The 22580-nt window shown below is 26.2% G+C and overlaps 3 protein-coding genes and 1 long non-coding RNA gene across 9 annotated transcripts in view; 3 read left to right on the top strand and 1 right to left on the bottom strand.

The window, feature by feature from the left end:
* Positions 1 to 486: 486 nt before the first annotated feature.
* Positions 487 to 6917, bottom strand: LOC122710363 (peptidyl-prolyl cis-trans isomerase E). 3 transcript variants are annotated; one of them, XM_043928167.1, is made up of 5 exons: positions 6716 to 6917; positions 1920 to 2071; positions 1663 to 1832; positions 959 to 1318; positions 487 to 851 (listed from the first exon to the last, which is right to left on the bottom strand). In XM_043928167.1, exons 1-5 carry the CDS (start codon positions 6754 to 6756, stop codon positions 534 to 536), a joined length of 1041 nt encoding a protein of 346 aa, XP_043784102.1. In that variant the 5' UTR covers positions 6757 to 6917; the 3' UTR covers positions 487 to 533. The 3 variants fall into 3 exon arrangements, with proteins under 3 accessions (XP_043784102.1, XP_043784104.1, XP_043784101.1); XM_043928169.1 differs by lacking the exon at positions 1920 to 2071; XM_043928166.1 differs by lacking the exons at positions 487 to 851; positions 959 to 1318; positions 1663 to 1832; positions 1920 to 2071 and adding exons at positions 4781 to 5123; positions 5221 to 6125.
* LOC122710362 (succinate-semialdehyde dehydrogenase, mitochondrial) lies at positions 2086 to 4245 on the top strand. 2 transcript variants are annotated; one of them, XM_043928165.1, is made up of 3 exons: positions 2086 to 2303; positions 2627 to 2904; positions 3049 to 4245. In XM_043928165.1, exons 2-3 carry the CDS (start codon positions 2649 to 2651, stop codon positions 4158 to 4160), a joined length of 1368 nt encoding a protein of 455 aa, XP_043784100.1. In that variant the 5' UTR covers positions 2086 to 2303; positions 2627 to 2648; the 3' UTR covers positions 4161 to 4245. The 2 variants fall into 2 exon arrangements, with proteins under 2 accessions (XP_043784100.1, XP_043784099.1); XM_043928164.1 differs by having other exon boundaries at positions 2087 to 2303; positions 2627 to 4245.
* Positions 6918 to 7983: 1066 nt separating the features above from the next.
* LOC122710390 (TBC1 domain family member 14-like) lies at positions 7984 to 10220 on the top strand. The gene has a single exon (XM_043928214.1). The coding sequence runs from the start codon at positions 8247 to 8249 to the stop codon at positions 10107 to 10109; it is 1863 nt and encodes a 620-aa protein (XP_043784149.1). The 5' UTR covers positions 7984 to 8246; the 3' UTR covers positions 10110 to 10220.
* A 5147-nt stretch (positions 10221 to 15367) lies between these two features.
* Positions 15368 to 22580, top strand: part of LOC122710411 — a 103666-nt gene continuing 96453 nt past the window's right edge. For 2 of the 3 annotated variants that reach the window (XR_006345928.1, XR_006345926.1), the window contains exons 1-2: positions 15857 to 15936; positions 16702 to 16837. This is a non-coding gene — a long non-coding RNA (uncharacterized LOC122710411). Of the gene's footprint in view, positions 15398 to 15856; positions 15937 to 16701; positions 16838 to 22580 lie in introns of those variants that run through there. The other variant, XR_006345927.1, reaches the window with a different exon arrangement.

The raw sequence follows: 22580 nt of genomic DNA, 5'->3' as shown, positions 1-22580 counted from the left end.
GAAATTATTTATATTTTTTATATTTATTTATATTTTCTTTGTTAAATATTATCAGAAAATAAAAAAAATATATCATTCGTGTTTGATTCGGTAAAATTTTGTTTATTAGTTTATTTAATTTTATTATTCAGAAATACACAAAATATTTTTTATAAAATATTTATTATTCACAGCTAACAACAAAAATATTTGCACATTTAAAATAGATCAATCATAATACGAATTTTTTAATATATAATATATATAATATATATAATATATATAAAATGATTAGTTTTTTAGAATAAAGTTTCTTATTTTTAAAACTGATAAAAAAAATTTTATTATAAAATAAACAATTATAAATTTTTCATATTTTATTATAATCTTAGCTATCTTTAACATTGCAATTTTTTCTTAATTATTTCATTAAAATTATTTTATTTTTTAAAAAAATTTATTTAATATTAATATTAATGATATAATACATAATACATTTTACATTTCTTTTTATAATTTTATTTATTAAAAATTTATAATTTTTTATAAATTATTTAAGTTAATTCTCCACAAGCTGTTACAATAACTTTTTGAATAGGGATGCCTGATTTTGTTCCACATTTTTCTATTTTTTTTAAAACATCCAAACCACTAAGAACATGACCAAATACTACATGTTTTCCATCTAACCAATCTGTACGTGCTGTACATATGAAAAATTGTGATCCATTTGTATTTGGACCAGAATTTGCCATTGACAATGTACCAGGTCCTATATGTTTCAATTCAAAATTTTCATCATCAAATTTATTTCCATAAATTGATTTTCCTCCTGTGCCATTATGATTTGTAAAATCTCCTCCTTGGCACATCTATATTTTTATAAGAAACTTATTTGTCTGTTATAATATATATATTTTATATATCATACGATATCATACAAAAAGTAATCTTATAAGTTTTTTAAAAAAAAGGATACAAATTCTGGGATAATTCTATGAAAAATACTTCCTTGATAACCATATCCTTTTTCATGAGTGCAAAGAGCACGAAAATTTTCAGCAGTTTTTGGTACAATATCAGCTCTTAGCATCATAATAATCCTACCTAATTCTTGTTTTCCAATACTAATATCAAAATATACTTGAGGATTTTGTTTTCCTTTTTTAGGTTGTACCATATCATTTGATTTTGTATTATCATCATTTTTAAGTGTTTCACCTGCATGTTCTTGTAACCATACATCATCAGCCCAAACAGGTTTCGATGAACCTTCCTTTATTTTCTGTGGTTTTGCAATATTTACTCTGATTGTTCGTCCAAACAACTCAGAATCATTCTGTTTATCCAAGATAAAGTTTAATAAATTTAAAAATAAATAAAATTGTGTGAAAATAATTAATATTTAAATGACTAGATAAATAAAATTAACTTTCAATTTATATTCATATATATTTTATAATAACAATTTTTTTATTTTATAAAAATAAAAAATTATAAAATATATTTATATTTTTTTTATAATTGTTATTGCAAAGTCAATATTTTGCAAAAATTTTATAAAAATAAAATATTATATATGAAATATGAATAATATATTTAAATAAAAAGAATAAATGACAATTCATTATTATAAAACTATATTAAATAACTCACACAGGTAATGTTGTTTTATATATATACCATATTATCAATTGCTGCTGCTGCATCTTCTGCACTTTCAAATTCAATAAAAGCAAATCCTCTATGTTTTTCTGATTCATAATCTAATGGTATTTGTACATCAACAATTTCTCCAAAAGGTATAAATGCTGCATGTAATACTTTTTCATCGACTTCTTCAGCTAAACCTCCTAAATAATAATAAAAAAATATTATTAATTAAAATTAGGTTATATCTTATTTAAAATTAAAATTAACGATAATAGTTTTTTACTTACCTACATAAATTGTTCTCTTTGTATTTGTACTCATAATATATAAAATACTTATATATTTTTTGTTTTGCTGAATGTATTTATTGTAATAAACAATTAAATCCGATAACAATTTTATTGACTGAAAGACGCCGACGCGCCGGGTACACATACTACTATATGTTAAAGAATAAACTGAATACATAAGCAAGTACTTATATATACATACTACATACTAGCTTTAATCAGAATAAAGTAGTGGTGAGTTATATAAGTAAGTCAGTAACGACAAAATTGATAGAATGAATTGATATCATTATTTAAAAGTTTAATTATTTGTAAAAGAATATTACATCAAAGATATTAGATATATAAATTGTCTTTCTATTATATCCATTTTATTCAAAGGTAATTATTTTGTTAATATTTATATATATTTATATTATAATATTATAATATATATTATAATATACTATATTATATTATAATATACTATAATATAATACTATATAATATTATATAATATATATAATATTTTAATATACAAATTAATATCTTATTAATTATTTTTATAAGTAATATAATGTTATATTTAGTTAAAAAATATTATTATATATTATATATATATATATATATATCTTAATCTTATATATCTTAATTAATAAGATAACATATAATGTTTTTTTATTAATACATAATATAATTTTTTTAAACTTTTAATTTAATTACAGATTACCATTCCAATTTTCAAATATGCATATATTACAAAGAAATATTTTACATTATGTTCCTTCATTAAATCGATCAATGCATCTTTTAAAAGATTTAGCATATATAAATGGAAAATGGGTATCAGCAATAAAACAACAAACATTTCCTGTTTATAATCCAATTGATAAATCTATTATTAGAAATGTTCCTGATATGGATGTTGAAGATACAAAGTTAGCAATTAATTCAGCATTTGAAGCTTTTAAATCATTTAAGAAAACAACAGCAAAGGAACGAAGTAATTTACTTAGAAATTGGTATAATCTAATTGTGGAAAATTCAGAAGATTTAGCAAAAATTTTAACCAAAGAAAATGGAAAGTCTATTGCTGAATCTAAAGATGAAATCAGATATGGAAATTCATATATTGAATGGTTTTCAGAAGAAGCTAGAAGAATCGAAGGAGAAATATTGCAAGCACCAATATCTAATAGAAATCTTTTATTATGGAAAGAACCAATTGGTGTTGCTGCTTTAATTACACCATGGAATTTTCCATTTGCTATGATTACACGTAAAGCAGCTGCTGCTCTTGCTGTTGGATGTACCTGTATAATTAAACCATCAGAAGATACACCTCTTATTGCTTTAGCATTAGTTGATCTCGCAGAAAAAGCAGGTTTTCCTCAAGGAACAATAAATGTAATTACAACAAGTCAAAAAAATTCTCCTGTTGTTGGTAAAGAATTATGTGAAAATTTTAATACAAGAGTTTTATCATTTACTGGTTCAACAAATGTTGGAAAAATTTTATATCAACAATGTGCTTCAAATGTAAAGCGGCTTTGCCTTGAATTGGGAGGTAATGCATCATTTATTGTTTTTGATTCTGCAGATATAGATTTAGCTATAAAAGGTGCTATGGCAAGTAAATTTCGTAATTGTGGTCAGACATGTGTATCTGCAAACAGATTTTTTGTACAGAATAGCAAATTTGATCAATTTGTAGAAATGTTAATATCAAAAATTAAAACTGAAATTAGAATGGGTGATGGTAGCAAGAAAGACATTACACATGGTCCTCTAACTAAAAAAAGTCAATTAGATCTAATACATACATTAGTTACTGATGCTGTAAAAAAAGGAGCAAAATTACATTGTGGTGGTACACCATTGCCTGAATTAGGGCCATTATTTTATGCTCCTACCCTTATAACAGGAGTTACTGAGGAAATGGAAATATATAATCGAGAAATTTTTGGTCCAGTAGCTGTTATATATAAGTTTGACACTGAAGATGAAGTTGTACAAAAATCTAATAATGTATCTGTTGGTTTAGCTGGATATTTTTATTCTCAAGATCTATCACAAATATTTAGGGTAGCAAAAAAATTAGAAGTTGGAATGATTGGTGTAAATGAAGGATTAATTTCTACTGCAGAAGCTGCTTTTGGAGGTATAAAAGAATCAGGTTTAGGAAGAGAAGGTTCTAAGCATGGTATTGAAGATTTTCTTGAGATAAAATATGTATGTATTGGAAATCTTAAATATTAATGAAAATATACATATACAATTTTATATATATTATACAATATATATTTCATAGAGCAATTTGTTTAATTTATTTAGTATAATAATATTTTAAAGAATATTACATATTAAATATTAGTTCAACTTATTTTTATGAATATTAAAGTAGATAAAAATTTTGAACATCTTTTATGTTATATAATTTAGAATAATTAAGCATAGTAATTTTTTTATAAAATTAAATGTCTTCCAGTAGTTTGTAAGTTATAATATTATATTATATATAAATAATATATTGTAAGTAATGATATGTAAATGTGGTATATTTTTCTACATATTTTTTATAAATTTTTTTTAATTTATTAATTTTTCATATATTAAGTCGTATATCAAGATTTAAGGAAAGATTAAATAAAATTTTTTTAAATTCATAAAATGATATATTATGATATATATTTTCATTCTGATATATAATCAATATATAAATAAATTTTATTTTACTTATATAAAAATTTATATAAAAATTATTTTTTATATTATTAATAATTTATAAAATATATTACTATATTGAAAATATTGTCTTCCAAAATTTAGATTTTATAATACATACAAAGGATAGGAAATTGTAAAGATGTACAAGTATATTTTTGAAATAAAATTATATTCACAGTATGTAATAATAAATATACATACGGCAAAATGTTAGATATTTATAATCAAGATATAATAACCAGAATAAAATGTAATGAGAATGTCAGCAATTTTTAAGTCCATGTTTTTGAATATACCTTTCCCTAGCTTCTCTTATCATTTTAGCTTTTCTTTCCTGAAAGGAAGAAGATCCTAAATTACTGTTATCTTTAACTGTGCTCTTTTGTAATTGATTTAATGGTGCTGATCGCGTAATAATTTGAGATGAATCTGGAGTATAAGTAACTATGCCATCCAATATATTAGCAATTGTAATATCAACATTGCGTGTTTTCACTAAAATAAATATTAATAAATTAGAATATTGAAGATTAAATGTTATCAATATAATAAATGAATTAATAATTATTAATAATTATTAATTATTACATACAAAGATCTCTTAAAATCACATTATGAGGGACTAATGGAAGCACTTCACTGACTTGTCGAACCATTCTCTGTATTTCAATACTATGTATAACTTGTGAATTTGGAGAATTTCTATCAAATCTTCTATTTTGTGTTCTTTCCAGAATATAGCGCTTTTCAAATTCTATTTTATCTGACACAGTATGAGAACTTGTTTGAAGTCCAAGACTAGTTGCTATATCTCTTTCTACTTCTCGTACTAATACTTCACAATCTGGATTTTGCTTGATTTTCAGGTACTTAAATGTAAAGACTGTATAAGGAACAAACATAAACCAAAATACATCTATCCACCATCTAGATGTTAATGAGGTAAGATGAATAGATGTAAATTCTGGTCTCCATGCTTTAATTGCAACTGGTTGAACAGATGCTTTTATAGTAAATGGCCAAGAATTAAATTTTAACAAAGCTACACGACTATTGGTTATACCAAATTCAGGTTGAATTGCAATGCTGCAATTTGACGTAGAAAGAAATTGTTTCATATTGGCAATTAGAGCTTCTTTGCTACTCATATCCATCACTTGTAAACCTAGTGCATTGTTCATGGCAGTAGGTATCTCCCACATAGTAGGAGTTAATGCTTGTGTAGCTTTATACAAAGCAAAATGATCCAAGACAGAAACATTATTACTAATTATAATTCTTGATTGTTTATCTTTTACTTCACCTTCAGGAATCTTCACCAAGATACCAAAAGCAAAACTAAATCCATGACTTAAGAATGTTCGAAGAGTATTACAATCAGGTAATAATATTGCAACAAGCCAAAGTTGTAAAGCAATTAACAACCGTAGTAATACAAGTAAAATACCCACTGGAGTATATAAAAATATAAATACAAGCCGCCAACCACTGGGAAATCTAAATAATATATTTAATTTTAATATTATAATAATATTTAAATTAATATTATAATAATATATTTAATTATATTAATTATATTTGAAAAAAACATAACATATTTATAAGTATACATAAAAAATATTTCAATTAATAATAATTATTATTTGTATTACATAATAACTATTATAATGCATTAATTTATTATAAGTATAATTTATAAATATCAATATTAAATATCTTTTTATACCTATGTTATTATGAAATAATATATAATTATATTCTTATGCAATATAATATTATATATAAATCAATTTATCATATAGTTTATAAAATAACATTATATTTTTGTATTAATTATGATATTAATTAAGATATTACATGAAAATTGTATTTTTCAATTTTAAGATATTAAATTTAAATAATATTTAAAATATTTTTATAGAGGAACCATATGTTAATTACAAAAAATAAATTATTCAAAAATTTTTAAATTTATTTCGAAATCATTATTAAAAATTAAATTATATTTATTGTTAAAAAAATCATGAAATGTTATAATTATTTATAAAACAATATTTAAATTTATTGTTTACAAATAATTATTTTACCTGCTTTTATCAAATAAATCCTGAATATCAATTTGTGACATTTCTTACAATAAACATCTGTTAAGTTGAAAAATTCACGCTTGACAATTGTATGTTCACTGAAATAATTATAATCGTTTATTGAAACTTGACAATGACACGACTGATGTTTGACCTTTTTTAACCTACTTTTCAGTCGCTTTTCAATTAATATGAATTTTCGTTTTCATCAGTTTCTATAATCAGCTGTTTTGACATAATGTTCTAGGGATTTTTATTTCAAATTAAAGTACAATTTTTAATTACGAAAATCATATATAACGTTTTTATTTTATATGATCTTTATATTATACTTTATATTATTTTTATATTATACTTTATAATATGTTATAAATATCTAAAATTAATTTTGATTGTTTAAATGAAATGAAAAAATATTTAGTATAGATATATACTAGTTAAAAATAATAAATATTTAATAATAGTTAAAATGGTTTGATTATCGAAATTTTATTAAAATTGTATCTTTTTAAATATTTAATATTTTTAAAAGAAACATATATTTTTATTTTATACTTTATTTTTATATTACTTTTTATAATACATTTGTATTAGTAAGAAATGTTTTAATTTGAACATTAAATATATTAGATATATGTAATATTTTTATTTATTTATTTTATATTAAATAATAAATAGGAATTAAATTATAAATGCAATAATGATATAATATTATGCATTAATATGTTCATGAATAAAAATAAAAAAATTATTATTATTAATTTAACAATAGGTAGTAATGCAATCATGTGATTCGTTAGTCATAGTAGTAAAGATCAGTGATCGTGTACGGGATAAATTTTCTTTATAATTTATAAAATTATTAAAAAAAATATTTTTATTCTAAAACTAAAACATCAATTGAAAATATTAATTATTTTTATTGCATAAATAAGTAAGAACAAAAACATAAATTTTTTATTCTATGAATGTATATTATTGAACGTAGATAATTGTTAATTTTAGGCAGTATATATAAATTACTCATAAAACATCACGGTATTAATTATAAATATTTATCAATTGAATTATACATCATTTTATGATCATGCATTTTATTATTATTGTGTGAAAATCAGATCTGATTTTCTTTAATTTTTTGTGAGACAACCAAAAAAGTTATTAATGTAAAAATTGAAGATATTTTTTTCATTATAATCAATTTGTTTGATGAAAATATATGAGTGGAATTTATTTGTTTGTTAATATTATAACAGGATAGAATTAATAAGATAATTGACATCTATCCTCAAAAATTCCTATATTATAAAAAAACTATACCAAAATAATGAGATTTTGTTGGGTGTTGTTTCATCGTAATATCGTTACCTTTACGAATATTGATGATGTATATATATAATATTATTAAAAATTAATGAGAAAATATGTATAAATTCAAATCCATAAATATACATAAAAAATTGAATACTTGTTGGTTTCTTATTAAAAAAGTATTTAATATATTGATAAGGTTAGAAAACAAATATCAATCATGAAGAATCCTATATCTAACCATTTAAATGGAAATAATCATCATTCTATTTCATCACAAAATGTATCTCCATGTATTGTGTCTCGTTATGGAAATATGTCTAATAATTATCAAGTATTAAAAGTTGCTGGACGAGATTCTAACTGTTATATTGCAAATAATATTGTTCCAAAAATTGGTAAACAACAATTAGTATCATTGAATGGAAGTTCTATATCCTGTAACAGTGTGAATATCAATGAAGCTTTGGCATGTGATGTAGCTTCATTACCTGCTGTAAAAACTAAAGCATTATGTGTCCATATTCGAGAAAATAAATGGTATGATGCTGGCAATGTAGTATCTGTAGGTGTTGCTGGAACTAGTTTAAATCATGCATTGGAAAGTATGTCTTTAGCTTATAATCCCACTACAAAACAAATATATTCTTTGGAAGAATCTAATGAATCACAATTGGATTATAAATCTCAATATTTAGATTCTTCTTGTGATTATAAAGAAGATTCTTTAAATGATAACTTTAAAGTTGATGAAGATAAATATATAAGACTGGAAAGTGGTAGTGCAAACAGTAGTCCAAGAAACAGTTTGCCACGTTCTTGTAGCAGTACAGTGTCTTCCCTTAGTGAAGTTTCTCCTTCTGGAAGTTTTTTGGGTTCTGATGATCAACAAGTTATAGAAAGGACTGAGAAATCTAAGCGTTGGGGATTAAATATTCTTTTTTCAAAAAATGTATTTTCATGGAAAAATAAAGATTCTCAACAATCTACACCTACTAGTAGTCCATCAAGAAACATAGATAAAATAGGTGGAAGTTTAGCTTTAATTCAACAACCAAGACCTGCTAATCTACCAGCTAAAAATGCAATTGAAGAGGAACGTCATCGTAAACAATATAGTGCTATTCTAGAAGCAGCAAGAAAACGCGAGTTACGAGAAGAAAAAGAACGTAAGCATCAAAGAGAATTGCAACTTAAAGAAGAAGAAAGATTAGCAGAAGATTCTCATACTTGGAATGTACATATTCTTTCTAAATTTGAAAATGTTAAAAATACAAAAAAAGTACGTGAATTGTGGTGGCGTGGTCTTCCACCTAGTGTCCGTGGTAAAGTGTGGAAATTAGCAATTCCAAATAATTTAAATATAACAACACATCTTTATAATATATGTTTGGAAAGAGCAATATCGAGTCCTATAAGTGAAACATTAGCTGCAATTAAATTAGATGTATCTCGTACTTTTCCTACTTTATGTGTCTTTCAAGAAGGTGGACCACTATCTAATAGTCTTCAAGGTATTTTAGCAGCCTATGCTGTTTATAGACCTGATGTAGGTTATGTACAAGGTATGAGTTTTGTGGGAGCAGTATTATCATTAAATATGGAAGCTCCAGATGCCTTTACTTGCTTTGCTAATTTATTGAATCATCCTTGTCATAGAGCTGCTTTTACATTAAACCAGAAACAAATGGATATTTACTATAAAGTATATTCTAGTGCACTTGCACATAAATTACCAAAAATTTTTTCTCATTTTACAGTAGCTGGTCTTAGTCCAGATTTATATTTATTAGATTGGTTGTATACTATATATGCTAAGGCAATGCCTCTGGATGTGGCATGTAGAATCTGGGATGTTTTTCTTAGAGATGGAGATGAGTTCCTTTTTAGAACAGCACTTGGTGTATTACATCTATATCAAGAAGAATTATTAAAAATGGATTTTGTGCATGGAGCACAATTTCTTACAAGGTTGCCAGAAACTTTACAAGCAGAAGCTTTATTCAACAGTATTAGTCAAATGTCTACAACTGTTGGAACAACAACGTTCCAACAAATGTTAGTTCAATTTTCTTCATTGTAATTTTGTGAATTATGATGAAGAATGTAGAAAAATAATCATATTCAAAAAAGTAAAAAAGAAAAAATGAATCTCAAGTACTATTTTTGTTATTGTCATTTATAAAAGATATTTTCTCATACAATGAAAAAAATTTAAATATTATTTATATAAATTTTAAAGATTAAAGATTTATATATAAAAGAATTCATAATAATTTTACAACTTTATTCTGTTTTTTTAAATAAACATTTTGTTTTTCTAAATGAATATTAAAAATCTGCCTAAAAAAAAACTCAATAAATAATTGAAATTTTTGAGATAATTTGATTTTTTAATCTGTATATAGAAAAGAATATTAAAAAAAATTAATTTGTATTAAATTTTACTATATAAATTACATAATGCTGCTAATTTGATAAATGAAAGATGTACTGTTCTGTACATTTAAAACATAAAAAAAGTAAGAGCTTCCCATAAAATTATGGACATATTTTAATAAGTTATGTAACAAACAAGGCATATATTCTGCTACATTCTATTTTGAATGAAGAAATAAAAGAAAGATATAATTGGATAAAATTTCATAAATAAATATATATATATAATTTTTAAATATAATATATATATTTATTATATTTTATATTTAAAAATTAAGATATGTAATTTTTGAAGTACTTTTTATAAAAGTTAATAAAGAATGAAATTATTAATATCTATATTATTAAATTTAACTCATTTTTTATATTTATAAAATTTTTATTTCATTCAGAATTAAAATTATATATTTTTGATTTTTTTTTAATAATTGTAATCTAAAAATATTTTCATAATTTCGTTATTGAATATACTTTACAAATAGTGATTTACAAATAGAAATTTAAAATGAAAATATGTTATAATATATACATATTGTAATATATTTTAACATATTTTGATATATCTTTTTACTATCTTAACTGCAATGTTATATAATGATATATCTCAAAAAAAATACTCTGAATAAAAATGCTCTATATGCTTAAATATATTTACCAATCAAATTCTCATATTATTATAAACAAGTAAAATTTTATTTGAAAATATCCAAATATTTATTAGATTAATAATAAATATATTAAAGAAAATATGACATAAATATAAAATAAATAATATCATGTGCCACATTATAATATATGTATTCAAAAAAAGTACAGTTAACTTCAACATCTTTGATTTAAAAAATGATTTAAAATGATTAGTGCAAATAGAATCATTAAAAAAAAAAATTAAAATATTTTTTGAGAAATATATGATTTCTTTTATAATTATATTAATAAATTTGCAAACTTTTAACAATATGTATGTATTTTCAATATAAAATATTTGTTTATTATATATGAAATAATTTCAATTCAATTAATAATAATAATTTAAATGATTATGATTTTGAAGAAATTTAATTTTTTCGTGATATAAATTATGTGATGAATTCAAAAATTTCTGAAAGTAAATAATATAAAATCTCTAGAAGTATCTAATTTACTAATGAACTAAATAATATAAAATTATGTTAAAGCTTTATTATTATGTTATTTACTTATAAATAATATTTCAAAAATTAATTGTGAAGTTAAATAATATCTATTTACTATTATCTTATTTGCAATATTTTTTTTATTATTTGTTATTATAATAAATTATATTTTATCTATTTATGTATGTATAAAAAATTAATAATATAGCAATATTTTAAAGATTATTTTATTATATGCACAAAAAATGGAATATTTAAGAATTATAAATTACAAAGAATATTTAAAAATTACAATATTAATATCAATTATTATCAAATGATATAAATATTCATAAATTTCTTTTGCCATTAATTAGCATATAATATTTTATTTGTTAAACTTTTATATAAAAATATATATAAAATAAAATTTTGTCCTTTGAATGGTTTTTAGTCATAAAAGGAATATATTCAAATTCAAGAAATTATAATTTTTCTAATTATTAAGCTTTATTATTATAAATATTATTATAAATATATTATATAATATATTATTATAAATATTTTTTATAATTTATTTTTATAATTTAGCTATTGTAAGTTTATGTGCTTGTTGTATAATATTTATTTCATTAAATATTCAAAAATATTCAAATATAATTCAAAAAATAATTTTCACACTTGTTATAATCTTTATAAACTAATAATAATTTGAAAAAAATATACAGAATATTATACAATTAATGTCAATGTTGAATATTATATAAAAAAAATTGAATACTATATATAAAAATATTTCCAAATACAAGCACATTGCAATAATTTTACTTATAATATGGCTTAATGCTTTAATAAATATTAAATATTATATGCTCTAATTACCTTAATATAAATAATAATAAATTTAAATAAATATACATATAAAATATATAATAGTTAATAACAATGTAAAATATAAAATTATATTGGAATTTGGTTTTTTTTTTTTTTTTTTTTTTTTTTTTTTTTTTTTTTTTTTTTTTTTTTTTTTTGAAGAAAATTTTAATGAACAAGATAAGAATAAAAGAAGAAAAAATGAACAATATAAAGAATAGTGGAGAATTAAATGTAACTCGAATCGAACTCGGAATCTCTTAGAAATCCGTGATAATCTAATTTTTAATTGACAATACTCTTATTCCATCCACTATTCGAATTAATTGATTACTCAACAATTTAGCCTTTTTCCTAATAGATATTTACATTAATAAATACAATTGTAAATAAATATAAATTATAGCTTCAAAAATAATATGAAATTATAGATGAACATATTTGCTTTTTGTCTCTATGTATAGGAATATGTTCGCATATTTACGTTATATAATATAATTGATAAATTCTATTATTGAAATATAATAACAAAAAAAATAATGTTATTAAAATATATAGGACACTATAGTAAGAAATGTTTAATTTTAATTATTTTTTATTAGAAATTATGATTTAATATTGATTTTACTCAAATTTTATTTTTTCTATGACATCAATGCCATATATTAATACTTTAAAATCTATTAATAATATTAATTTTATAATATATGTCAAATATATGTAGAATATATTCGTATTAATGTATTTGTAATTTTTCACAATCTTCTGTTACATTTTCTTTTTTTCTTATTCATAAATTAATATATAATACAACATATAAGTGTGTGTTTCTCTTTCTATAAAAACATTTAATGATGTATCAACCATTTAATGGTTATATTAATAAAGAACAAAAGAATATGTACATGTTGTATTATAATCTATATTTTTTTTTAAATTTAGCTATGATCATAATTATCAAGCTATAGAATCTTTTTTTAGAATCTTATTTTTTTATATCTTAATCACATGTTCTATAATTATAGAATGAAATAATTAAATTAGCTTAAAAAAATTGGATGTATGTGTATTGTATGTAAATGTGTTGTAAGCTTGTATGAATTATATTGAGATAATGTAAGGGAATCTACAAATGTTATGTAAATATCATAACTTTGTTATATAATATCATAAACTTTATGAAGAATCATAAAATCTTTAATGTGTCACATATTATATTTATCTTAATAACATTAAAAATGAAATTATTAAATATTATTTGTGTGCAATTTTAGTGTAATTTATCAGTATTAAAAATAATTCAACGAAATAAATGATTCGATGTTTTATCGAATATTTAAAAAAATTATGTATCTGATATTATATAATTAAATTTTGTTAATAGATAAATGTTGAAATGTATTAAAAATCGACATATGATTATTATATTTATACGAAAGAGAATATCGTTATACTTACACATATCTTATTCTCTCGATTTCATTATTTAACAAAAATTAATATTAAAATGCCTAACAAGTGATAAATGATAAAGAAGAATTTTCTGAATGCAAAATTTGATATCTATACGCGAATGAACGAATAATTATGTATGATCTATATGCGACAATTCTGTGTTCCTTGTCGTTAGTGCCTCTCGATAGAGGAACTCATTGTATATTTTTTACGCATTTTATCGTGTACCTTTACCTTAAGTGCGATATCCTAATATATATTTTGTAAAAAATTGAACTCAGTATTTATTTTGTGAATTGTGCACATCAATAATGATATAAAATTATAATTATAATTAATGGTATCAACATATTAAGGAACTGTCATGAAATTTTTACTCAGAAGTGTGCATAGCGAAACTTTTGTGGGAATTTAATATTCCCGAAAATGAACAAATTACATATTTTAAAATTTTTCTTGAATTTTCATACTCATATCTCTTCGAATATATCTAATATTAATATTATGAAAAATATTTTGTATATAAGAGCGTGCTTGCTTTAAAATTTAAAAATAAGAAATAAAATTTAATTCTATTTATTGCAATGATATAACAATTTTTATAATGGACAACATGTGAAATTATATAAATGTGCGTGTATGTTATTATACTTTAAATGATACCAACGACATATGGATCATTTTTGTTTGCATACGAATAAAATTACATTTTAAAATACAATATTCATATTCATTATTTTTTTATTTTTTTTTATCATAATATATATATTATTTATGATTAATAAATTTATGATTAATAAATTTTTTGATAATAAATTTATGATTAATAAATTTTTTGATAAATAGAGATTTTGCTATCTTCGTAGATATTATTTTAGTAAATTGGTAATATTTTACATGATATAAAATTATAAGGAAATTATAATTTCGATGAACAAAATATTTAAAAACATTAAAAAAAACTTTATTTAATATCTCATCAATAATATTTTTCATATAAATTTTTTATATATTAAATGAATGCAATTCAGAATTTTATATTTTCTATCATATTTTTAATCTGATTTAATTTTAATGCAAATAATTTTTTCGTTTTGATAATGTTGAAAATATATTAAATATGGTAAGAAAATTTTAAACTTTCAAAAATATACAACAGAAATTTGCATTAAATAATAACTCTAACTTTTTTTTATATACTTTGTAATTAATAGGTATATAATATTTTATAATATCTTAATGAAATATTTATTTTGTTGTACGTGTTATCAGTTTTAATAATTCGTATCGCGAATTTGAAAAGAATGCGAAACGAAAAGTTTTGGAAATTATCCAATAGATGGCAAAAAGTGTACTGTACGGTCGCACGAATCGGTCGCCATTGTGCACGGATATTTGCTCATAGTGTTCAGTTTTTAATTTTAATTGTGTTTTTGTTAATAAATGATAATTAATTAATAAAAAAGTCATCTATTTGCTTCTTTTTCATGTAAGTGTACGAATATCATATAAATATTAATTTTTTGATTGATATTTATAGTATATATTTGCATTTAAATATTTACATATTGCAATGTGTCATTTCAATTTCACTTAGATTTAATGTTAATAATTCTTTCGTTTTGATAATGTTGAAAATATATTAAATGTAGTAAGAAAATTTTAAACTTTCAAAAATATACAAGAAAAATTTGCATTAAATAATAACTCTAATTTTTTTTTATATACTTTATAATTAATTACTTTATAATTAATATATAATATTTTATAATATTTTAATGAAATATTTTTCTTGTTGTATGTATTATTAGTTTAATAATTCGTACCGCGAATTTGAAAAGAATGCGAAACAAAAAGTTTTAGAAATTATCCAATAGATGGCAACAGGTGTACTGTACGGTCGCACAAATACGGTCGCCATTGTGCACGGATATTTGCTCATAGTGTTCAGTTTTTAATTTTAATTGTGTTTTTGTTAATAAATGATAATTAATTAATAAAAAAGTCATCTATTTGCTTCTTTTTCATGTAAGTGTACGAATATCATATAAATATTAATTTTTTGATTGATATTTATAGTATATATTTGCATTTAAATATTTACATATTGCAATGTGTCATTTCAATTTCACTTAGATTTAATGTTAATAATTCTTTCGTTTTGATAATGTTGAAAATATATTAAATGTAGTAAGAAAATTTTAAACTTTCAAAAATACAAAAGAAATTACAAGAGAAATTTGCAGTAAATAATAACTTTAACATTTTTATATACTTTGTAATTAATAGGTCTATAATATTTTATAATATCTTAATGAAATATTTATGTTGTATATATTATTACTTTTAATAATTCGTATCGTTAATTTGAAAAGATTACGAAACGAAAAATTTTAAAAATTATTCAATAGATGGCATTAGATGTACTGTACGGTTGCACGAATCAGTCGCCATTGTGCACGGATATTTGCTCGTAGTATTTAGTTTTTAATTTTAATTGTGTTTTGTTAATAAATGATAGTTAATTCTAAAAAAATAGTCTGTTTGCTTCTTTTTCATGTAAGTGTACGAATATTATATAAATACTAATTTTCTAATTGATATTTATAATATATATTTGTATTTAAACATTTATATATTAATGCGTCATTTCAATTTCATTATACTGCGTTTTATGAGTTTAAATTATAACCTATAATTGTAATCGATATTATTAAAGATAAATTTAAGTTATATCAAATTATATCAGTTTTCTTTCTTAAAGCATTAATTTATATAATTTATCTTTGACAGATAATTTCATGGAAAATTCATAATAAAGAAAGGATTAGGAAAAGGAGGAGATTCATACATAAATTGCTTGTTGTCTACACAATGGATCTGACTTTTCAACCTTGATATTCCTATCTTCGGTACGACAGCATTGTATGTAAGTTACACATATATGTATTATACTATAATATATTTTTAATGAATATATCGTAGGTTATTCGTAGTGTTCAATTAGTATATACGTATTCGATATTATATTGTTCATTAATATAAGATGTCGTGTCGTAAGATATACATATTCTCAATTATCTCTCATCGATACAGCAATTATTCATTATTCTTCCTATGATAGTATATACAAAGTATACATAAAATATCTTGTCACTAACAATTATAAATATACGGTATGTACATATCACTTGTGCTTTAACCACAAGATGATTTAGCGTAGTATCCCCATATGAGATTTGCCCCGCAAAACAACGTTAACTCCAAGTCATGAGGATTTGAGCCACCCTAGTTAGAAGCGAAGTTAATAAATTAGGGGAGTTAATCCTATCCAGAATGGTGTATAATTTAACGTAATGCATCTTATTTATTTCCATACATCACAAACGTGAATGGTACGTTTTTAGTTATATTACAAGCGTTAAATAAATTTGTGGAATTCCTATTCCCTTTCCCTATCTCCCTTTTCTTATCTTAAAGTTCTATCAATAGCGAATGTTTTCGGAATTAATGTACTCGAATTTGAAATTAGGTCGATTAAATGGTGCGTTGTAAAATTTAAGCTTCGCAATAAATTTGTTTAATACTTTTTAAGTTAATTTCCGAACGATCGTTATATATATGTACAGTTATAAACATGTATCGTAATAATAATTCAATTATCTTATTAATCTTATTATCTTATAAATCTTATCAATAATACATATAAATTTTCACGGAAATTCGATCACAGAAAGGAGAAAAAAAGAAAAAGGCAAAAAGAGTTTATCTTGTTGCCAGTTTTTATTGAGCCATGAAAAATACATTTTTACGTTTATCGATACTCCATGTTTTGAATTTCGTGTCTCTTTTCTTTCGTTATCAAAAAGAAATGCAAGCGTACATAAATTGTTTTCCTAATAAACTATAAATCAACGTCTTATATTTTAAATAAATATCCAGTTGCCTTAGATATTCGGTCACAGGATCGGTAATAGGAATATAGGTGGATTGGGTATAAATGTGTTTATTGGCCCTAAGAACGAAGACGAATAGATACGAGTTGAACTGTAGAGGCATAAACCAATCAGTTTAATAGAATCTCCCCTGTTGCCTATCGAATGATTCATAGGACGTCGCATGGGAAGCGAATTTATTAATAAGAGGTAGTCAGCCATGCCACCAGACCGGCTCCGAACTGATTCGTCATTATTACATGGGTTCTGACCCAACCATCTTAACATCCAACGCTAATTGGTCGCCGTGAACGCGTTTCAACTGTTGATTTATCATACCAATAAATAGCCGCGTTCCTTTTTCGCTTTTTCTTCTTGTTTCTCTCGCGTACACGCGTACTCGGATGAACTGTTTGCGGCTATTAAACGAAAATTTAACGAAATATTGATAAAAAGAATGGAATAAACGGGAGAAATTAGGTATAACGATTGTGTGCGTGATTATATGATTCGCAAACAAGGGAAGAACGATTTGTCATGAGTTATATACCTGTCCACACTGTTTTATACGGCGAGTCGAATAGATTAAGATGTTATTTTGCTTCGGTTATTACGGATGATCGTCGCGCCAATACAAAGTTTGTATACACAGTTATCGAAACTATAAATTAACTCGTCAAATATTACAAGCGACACGCGTATGTCCATTACGAGTTTATCACGAGAATGATATTCAGATTTCGATAGATCGAATGAAATTATTCAGCTGCATTTATTGAAATGCATCGAATGATGTACGAATCTTTTAAATCTATAGCAACATTATTCAAATAATGATAATATTTGAAACACGTATCATTCTCGAACACGTACATTTAGGGAAACGCAATCATCTCTCGATATTGCTCGGGATCATTCTCCGCGCACTCGTTCCCCTTTTTCCTTACTTTCGAAAGCTAATGCATCTCGAAAAGTTTTCAAAGTAAGCATTAACGCATTTATATTTATCCGACTGTTACATCAGCCTTTTTACATAACCGCCATTGGATACACGGTATTATTACGGTTAAACCGAGTTATTTGAAAGTATCGCGGCGAGAAAAAGTGAGATGGGAAGAATGGATGGAAAGAGACAGAGGTAGAGGGGGAACGAAGAGACGTTGCAGAGCGCATTGGATGTGCAACTTCTTGCGCAAGAGGTGCTCTGCAGTGATTCATCATTGTTACCAGGAATATTGGGATATATATCGGGGAAGTCCCTCGGGCTGGAAGCAAATGGAGTAGACAGGGGTCTATACCCTCCATCTACTTAAACGCCCCTACATTCCACCGATGGAGGGTACTTACTACTACGCGTGGCCCCGCTCCCCGCAGTTTTCTGATTAAACTACCTCGATTTCCATGAACGAAGCGCACTTTACGCGAGACTTCACACGATTGACTTTACGCTCTTCATCGCCTATATTAATCCTTTCCACCCGCAGTTTCCGAACAATGCAAGGAACGGCGTGGATGCATCGCGGGATCGTAATGTCGGCATACGTAATGGAATTTTCGCCCGGTATACAACGGATTGATTCGTTTTAATCTCTTAATGGATGCAGTTTTGGACGATGAGTAACGTTCGATAGTTGAGCCGAGGGAAATTTCGTTTTATTTATTATCATTCACGATACAGTTTTAATTTTCTTTTTCAGAGATCAATCAAGATAAATTATCAATCGGATCGGAGGAAAATTGGCGAAAATTTTAAAATGTTCTAATTAACGATCGAGAGGAGAGATATTTTTTTTTTTTTTTGATCCCAAAAAATCTTCGCTTTTCTCGTCATAATCTTCGATAAGTAATTCTGGTGGATACACGATATCCTCGTAGCGTGCACGCGTCTCGTCTCCTTTTTTCCTTTTTTCACCACGCACGATTCCTTCCGCATTTTTAACGAACCGATCGGGGGTTGTTATACGCGCAGCTGTAATCTTCTCTCTAAACGGGCCAGCCTCCAATCTGTCATCGTGTGTTATCCACCTTCACCGCGTGCTGAATTTCATAACGTAACGAGAACCGTATAAAAATAACCGGCACGGAGAACGTGCGCCATATGCGAAACGCCATGTGGCAGAGGGTCAACAATGTCACAGAGAGAGCGTCTTCCCCGTTCACTGTCGAAGAATGCCGAAAAAGGGTGCGTTCCGCGTTCCGTGCAGCACCTGCCTGCCTCGAGGTGAGACTTCGTCAAGATTCTGTCTCCCCCTCTCTCGAAATCTCTCGTCGGAAAAGAAGGATTATCCTTCCTCTGTTCTCTCTTTCACTGACGTCGTGGTTAGCCAAAGTGTAACAGAACGATCAAACGCTTCTTTCCTGACCGATCCTCTCCCCTTCTTCGAAGGGAATTTTTTTTTCTCCCCTCCTATTTGGGTTTTTTGTTAAAATTGTGTGCGTGCGAGACAAGCGACACGATATTCTTCCGTGCGGAGGAATTTTTATGCAACCGCGCATAATTCGAAAGTTTCCCGCCATCGATTCGATTAATGTGGACGATAAGGACAGTTTTTTTTTTTTTTTTCAAGAGAGTGTTAAATAATTTTATTAAAATCCTCGGCAATTTCGCTACTCTTCAACTTTGAACTAGCTCGTTATCGTTCGCGATATAAGCCCGATAAATTCGAAACTCGTTCAGAGATTTTATTTTCACGTTCTGAAATGGAATTATACGCTATTTTTAGTCTGTTTAGGACAACGAGAATTGAAATTCCGGGGCCAGATAAGATATTTCTCTTGATCGTTGAATATCAATTAGCTCGAAAGCTTCGTTCTTAATCCGTACGACATCACGAGTCATTTACAGACATCGACATATAGAGCTACAAGGGAGATGAAATACCGACAACACGACATTAGATCACTTTGGATCGCATTTGTCATTACTTTATTATTAAAACTAATTCGTTACCAATCAAATCAACCAAAAAAAGAAAAAAAAAAATCTACGAATTTACACAACGTTAGCTATCTATATTACCCACTCTTTCCTCGCCATGGAACAAGAAGAAGACCCGTGCCCCGGTCTATTACCGTAACGAGGACCGAAATCCCCGAGTAAAACAGCGTATCCCTAAGTGTCCTAAGGCGAGAAAGAACGTCGAGAAGGGATTGTTGAACGAGGGCAGACCTGGCTGGAGGTAAAGTACCCTTCGGCCCCTACTCGAAAAGGGATTATCCAGGGCCGGCGTTCGTCGTATCGGCGGTTTGCCACAATGTAACACGACGATCAAAGTTCTCGTTGCGTCGTTGTGCCCTACCTATAAAGGGATCCACCGCGCCGGAGGCATCGCGGAAATCACGAAAATACATAGACTGGTCTCTCGGCGCATAGCTTAGGGTTCCATCGAGGATGAAGAGAGGGGAGGGATTCACCTTGTTATTGTTAGTTATCGCATTAATACTCGAGGACGGTGACGGTCTAAGGTCTATCTATCTGTGTGCGGCGAGCATAACCGCGTCGTGTGTTTTGGATCTGGTGTGCACACCCATTAGCAACGTTGGGAAGAGAGGAGAAGGCGGGTTGTATAGGCATGTCCTGTTCAAACACATCCTCATCTCCTAGGAATTTGATCCATCTGTTCTTGGATCTATGCAAGGCGAAGTACACGGATTTTCTCGCTCTCTTCCGTGAGATGACACGACGGGTCAACCGATATTTTCCCTCCTGATATCTCCTCCCACGAAAATGGCTTTTCGAATAAAGGGAAGATGCTCGATGGTAAATTGGAAGTAAAATGGAGGAGTTCGTTTTAGGGATTTTTTTACTAACAAAGCTCGAATTATGGAAATCATCGACATAAGTCGTATCGATAAATCGAAGAACGGAATTGGATATTTATACTTTTTAATATCTTCATCGTTTATGTTTCGAAACATAAATATTCTTCTGGGAAAGTGGGAAAGAAAAACGATCATCCCGGGATCACCCATCTCTGTTAATAAAAATTTCTCTCCCGTATAATCGCGTAACATGGCGAAGTTTTCGCGTGGGATAGAGCTTCCCGTAATTGGCTTAAGAATTTAGACCGGCGTTGATGCGTCGAGGGAATCGCAATAACGATATCGAGCGACAACGATAGGGAAGCCGGTCAAGTATGAAGCGTCTGAAAAGAAATCGAAACGAAGGAGAGAGAGAGAGAGAGAGAGAGAGGATCCACGGCTCTATAAATCCAGGGACAAAAGGCGGTGGACTGGCAAATGTCAGGATGTTGTCGTCGACGATGTTTCCCCCCCCGCTGCGCGTGCAAAAAGTATCGACGAACGACACCGACGCTTTTTTCGACCTTTCGCAGCTGTCCACGGCACCTCCGCGACCACGTGGCGCTCGATCTCGACCGGAAGTGGACGCGCATACCGCAGTGTGTTCAATGTCAAGGACAGCTGTTCCACCACGATCTTCGAAACCGATTTCCCCCATTTCTCTCTCTCTTCTCTTCTTCGTGTACTGCACTTCTTCGTGCACGTTCGTGTGTCACGTGTCAGAGTCTCGATCAGTTTTCGAGGAAGTCGTAATGTGTCACGAGTGGCGTGCACCTTCGAACGGGGGATTCGAACGGAAAAGAGCGATTCTGAACGATTAACGGGTGCCATTCGCTGTCTCGTGTCTGTACAGGGTGTTTTACAGTTGAGATTATCACCTCGATTTTTTTCTTATTATTATTATTATTTGTAGGGAGAGCTCGGATGGAGGTTTTG

This window comes from Apis laboriosa, unplaced genomic scaffold (assembly GCF_014066325.1).
Source record: "Apis laboriosa isolate Shangri-la unplaced genomic scaffold, ASM1406632v1 scaffold14686_cov152, whole genome shotgun sequence".
Lineage (NCBI taxonomy): Eukaryota > Metazoa > Arthropoda > Insecta > Hymenoptera > Apidae > Apis > Apis laboriosa.
Note: the sequence above shows the minus strand (reverse complement) of the source record. Positions and strands in the feature narration are given on the sequence as shown.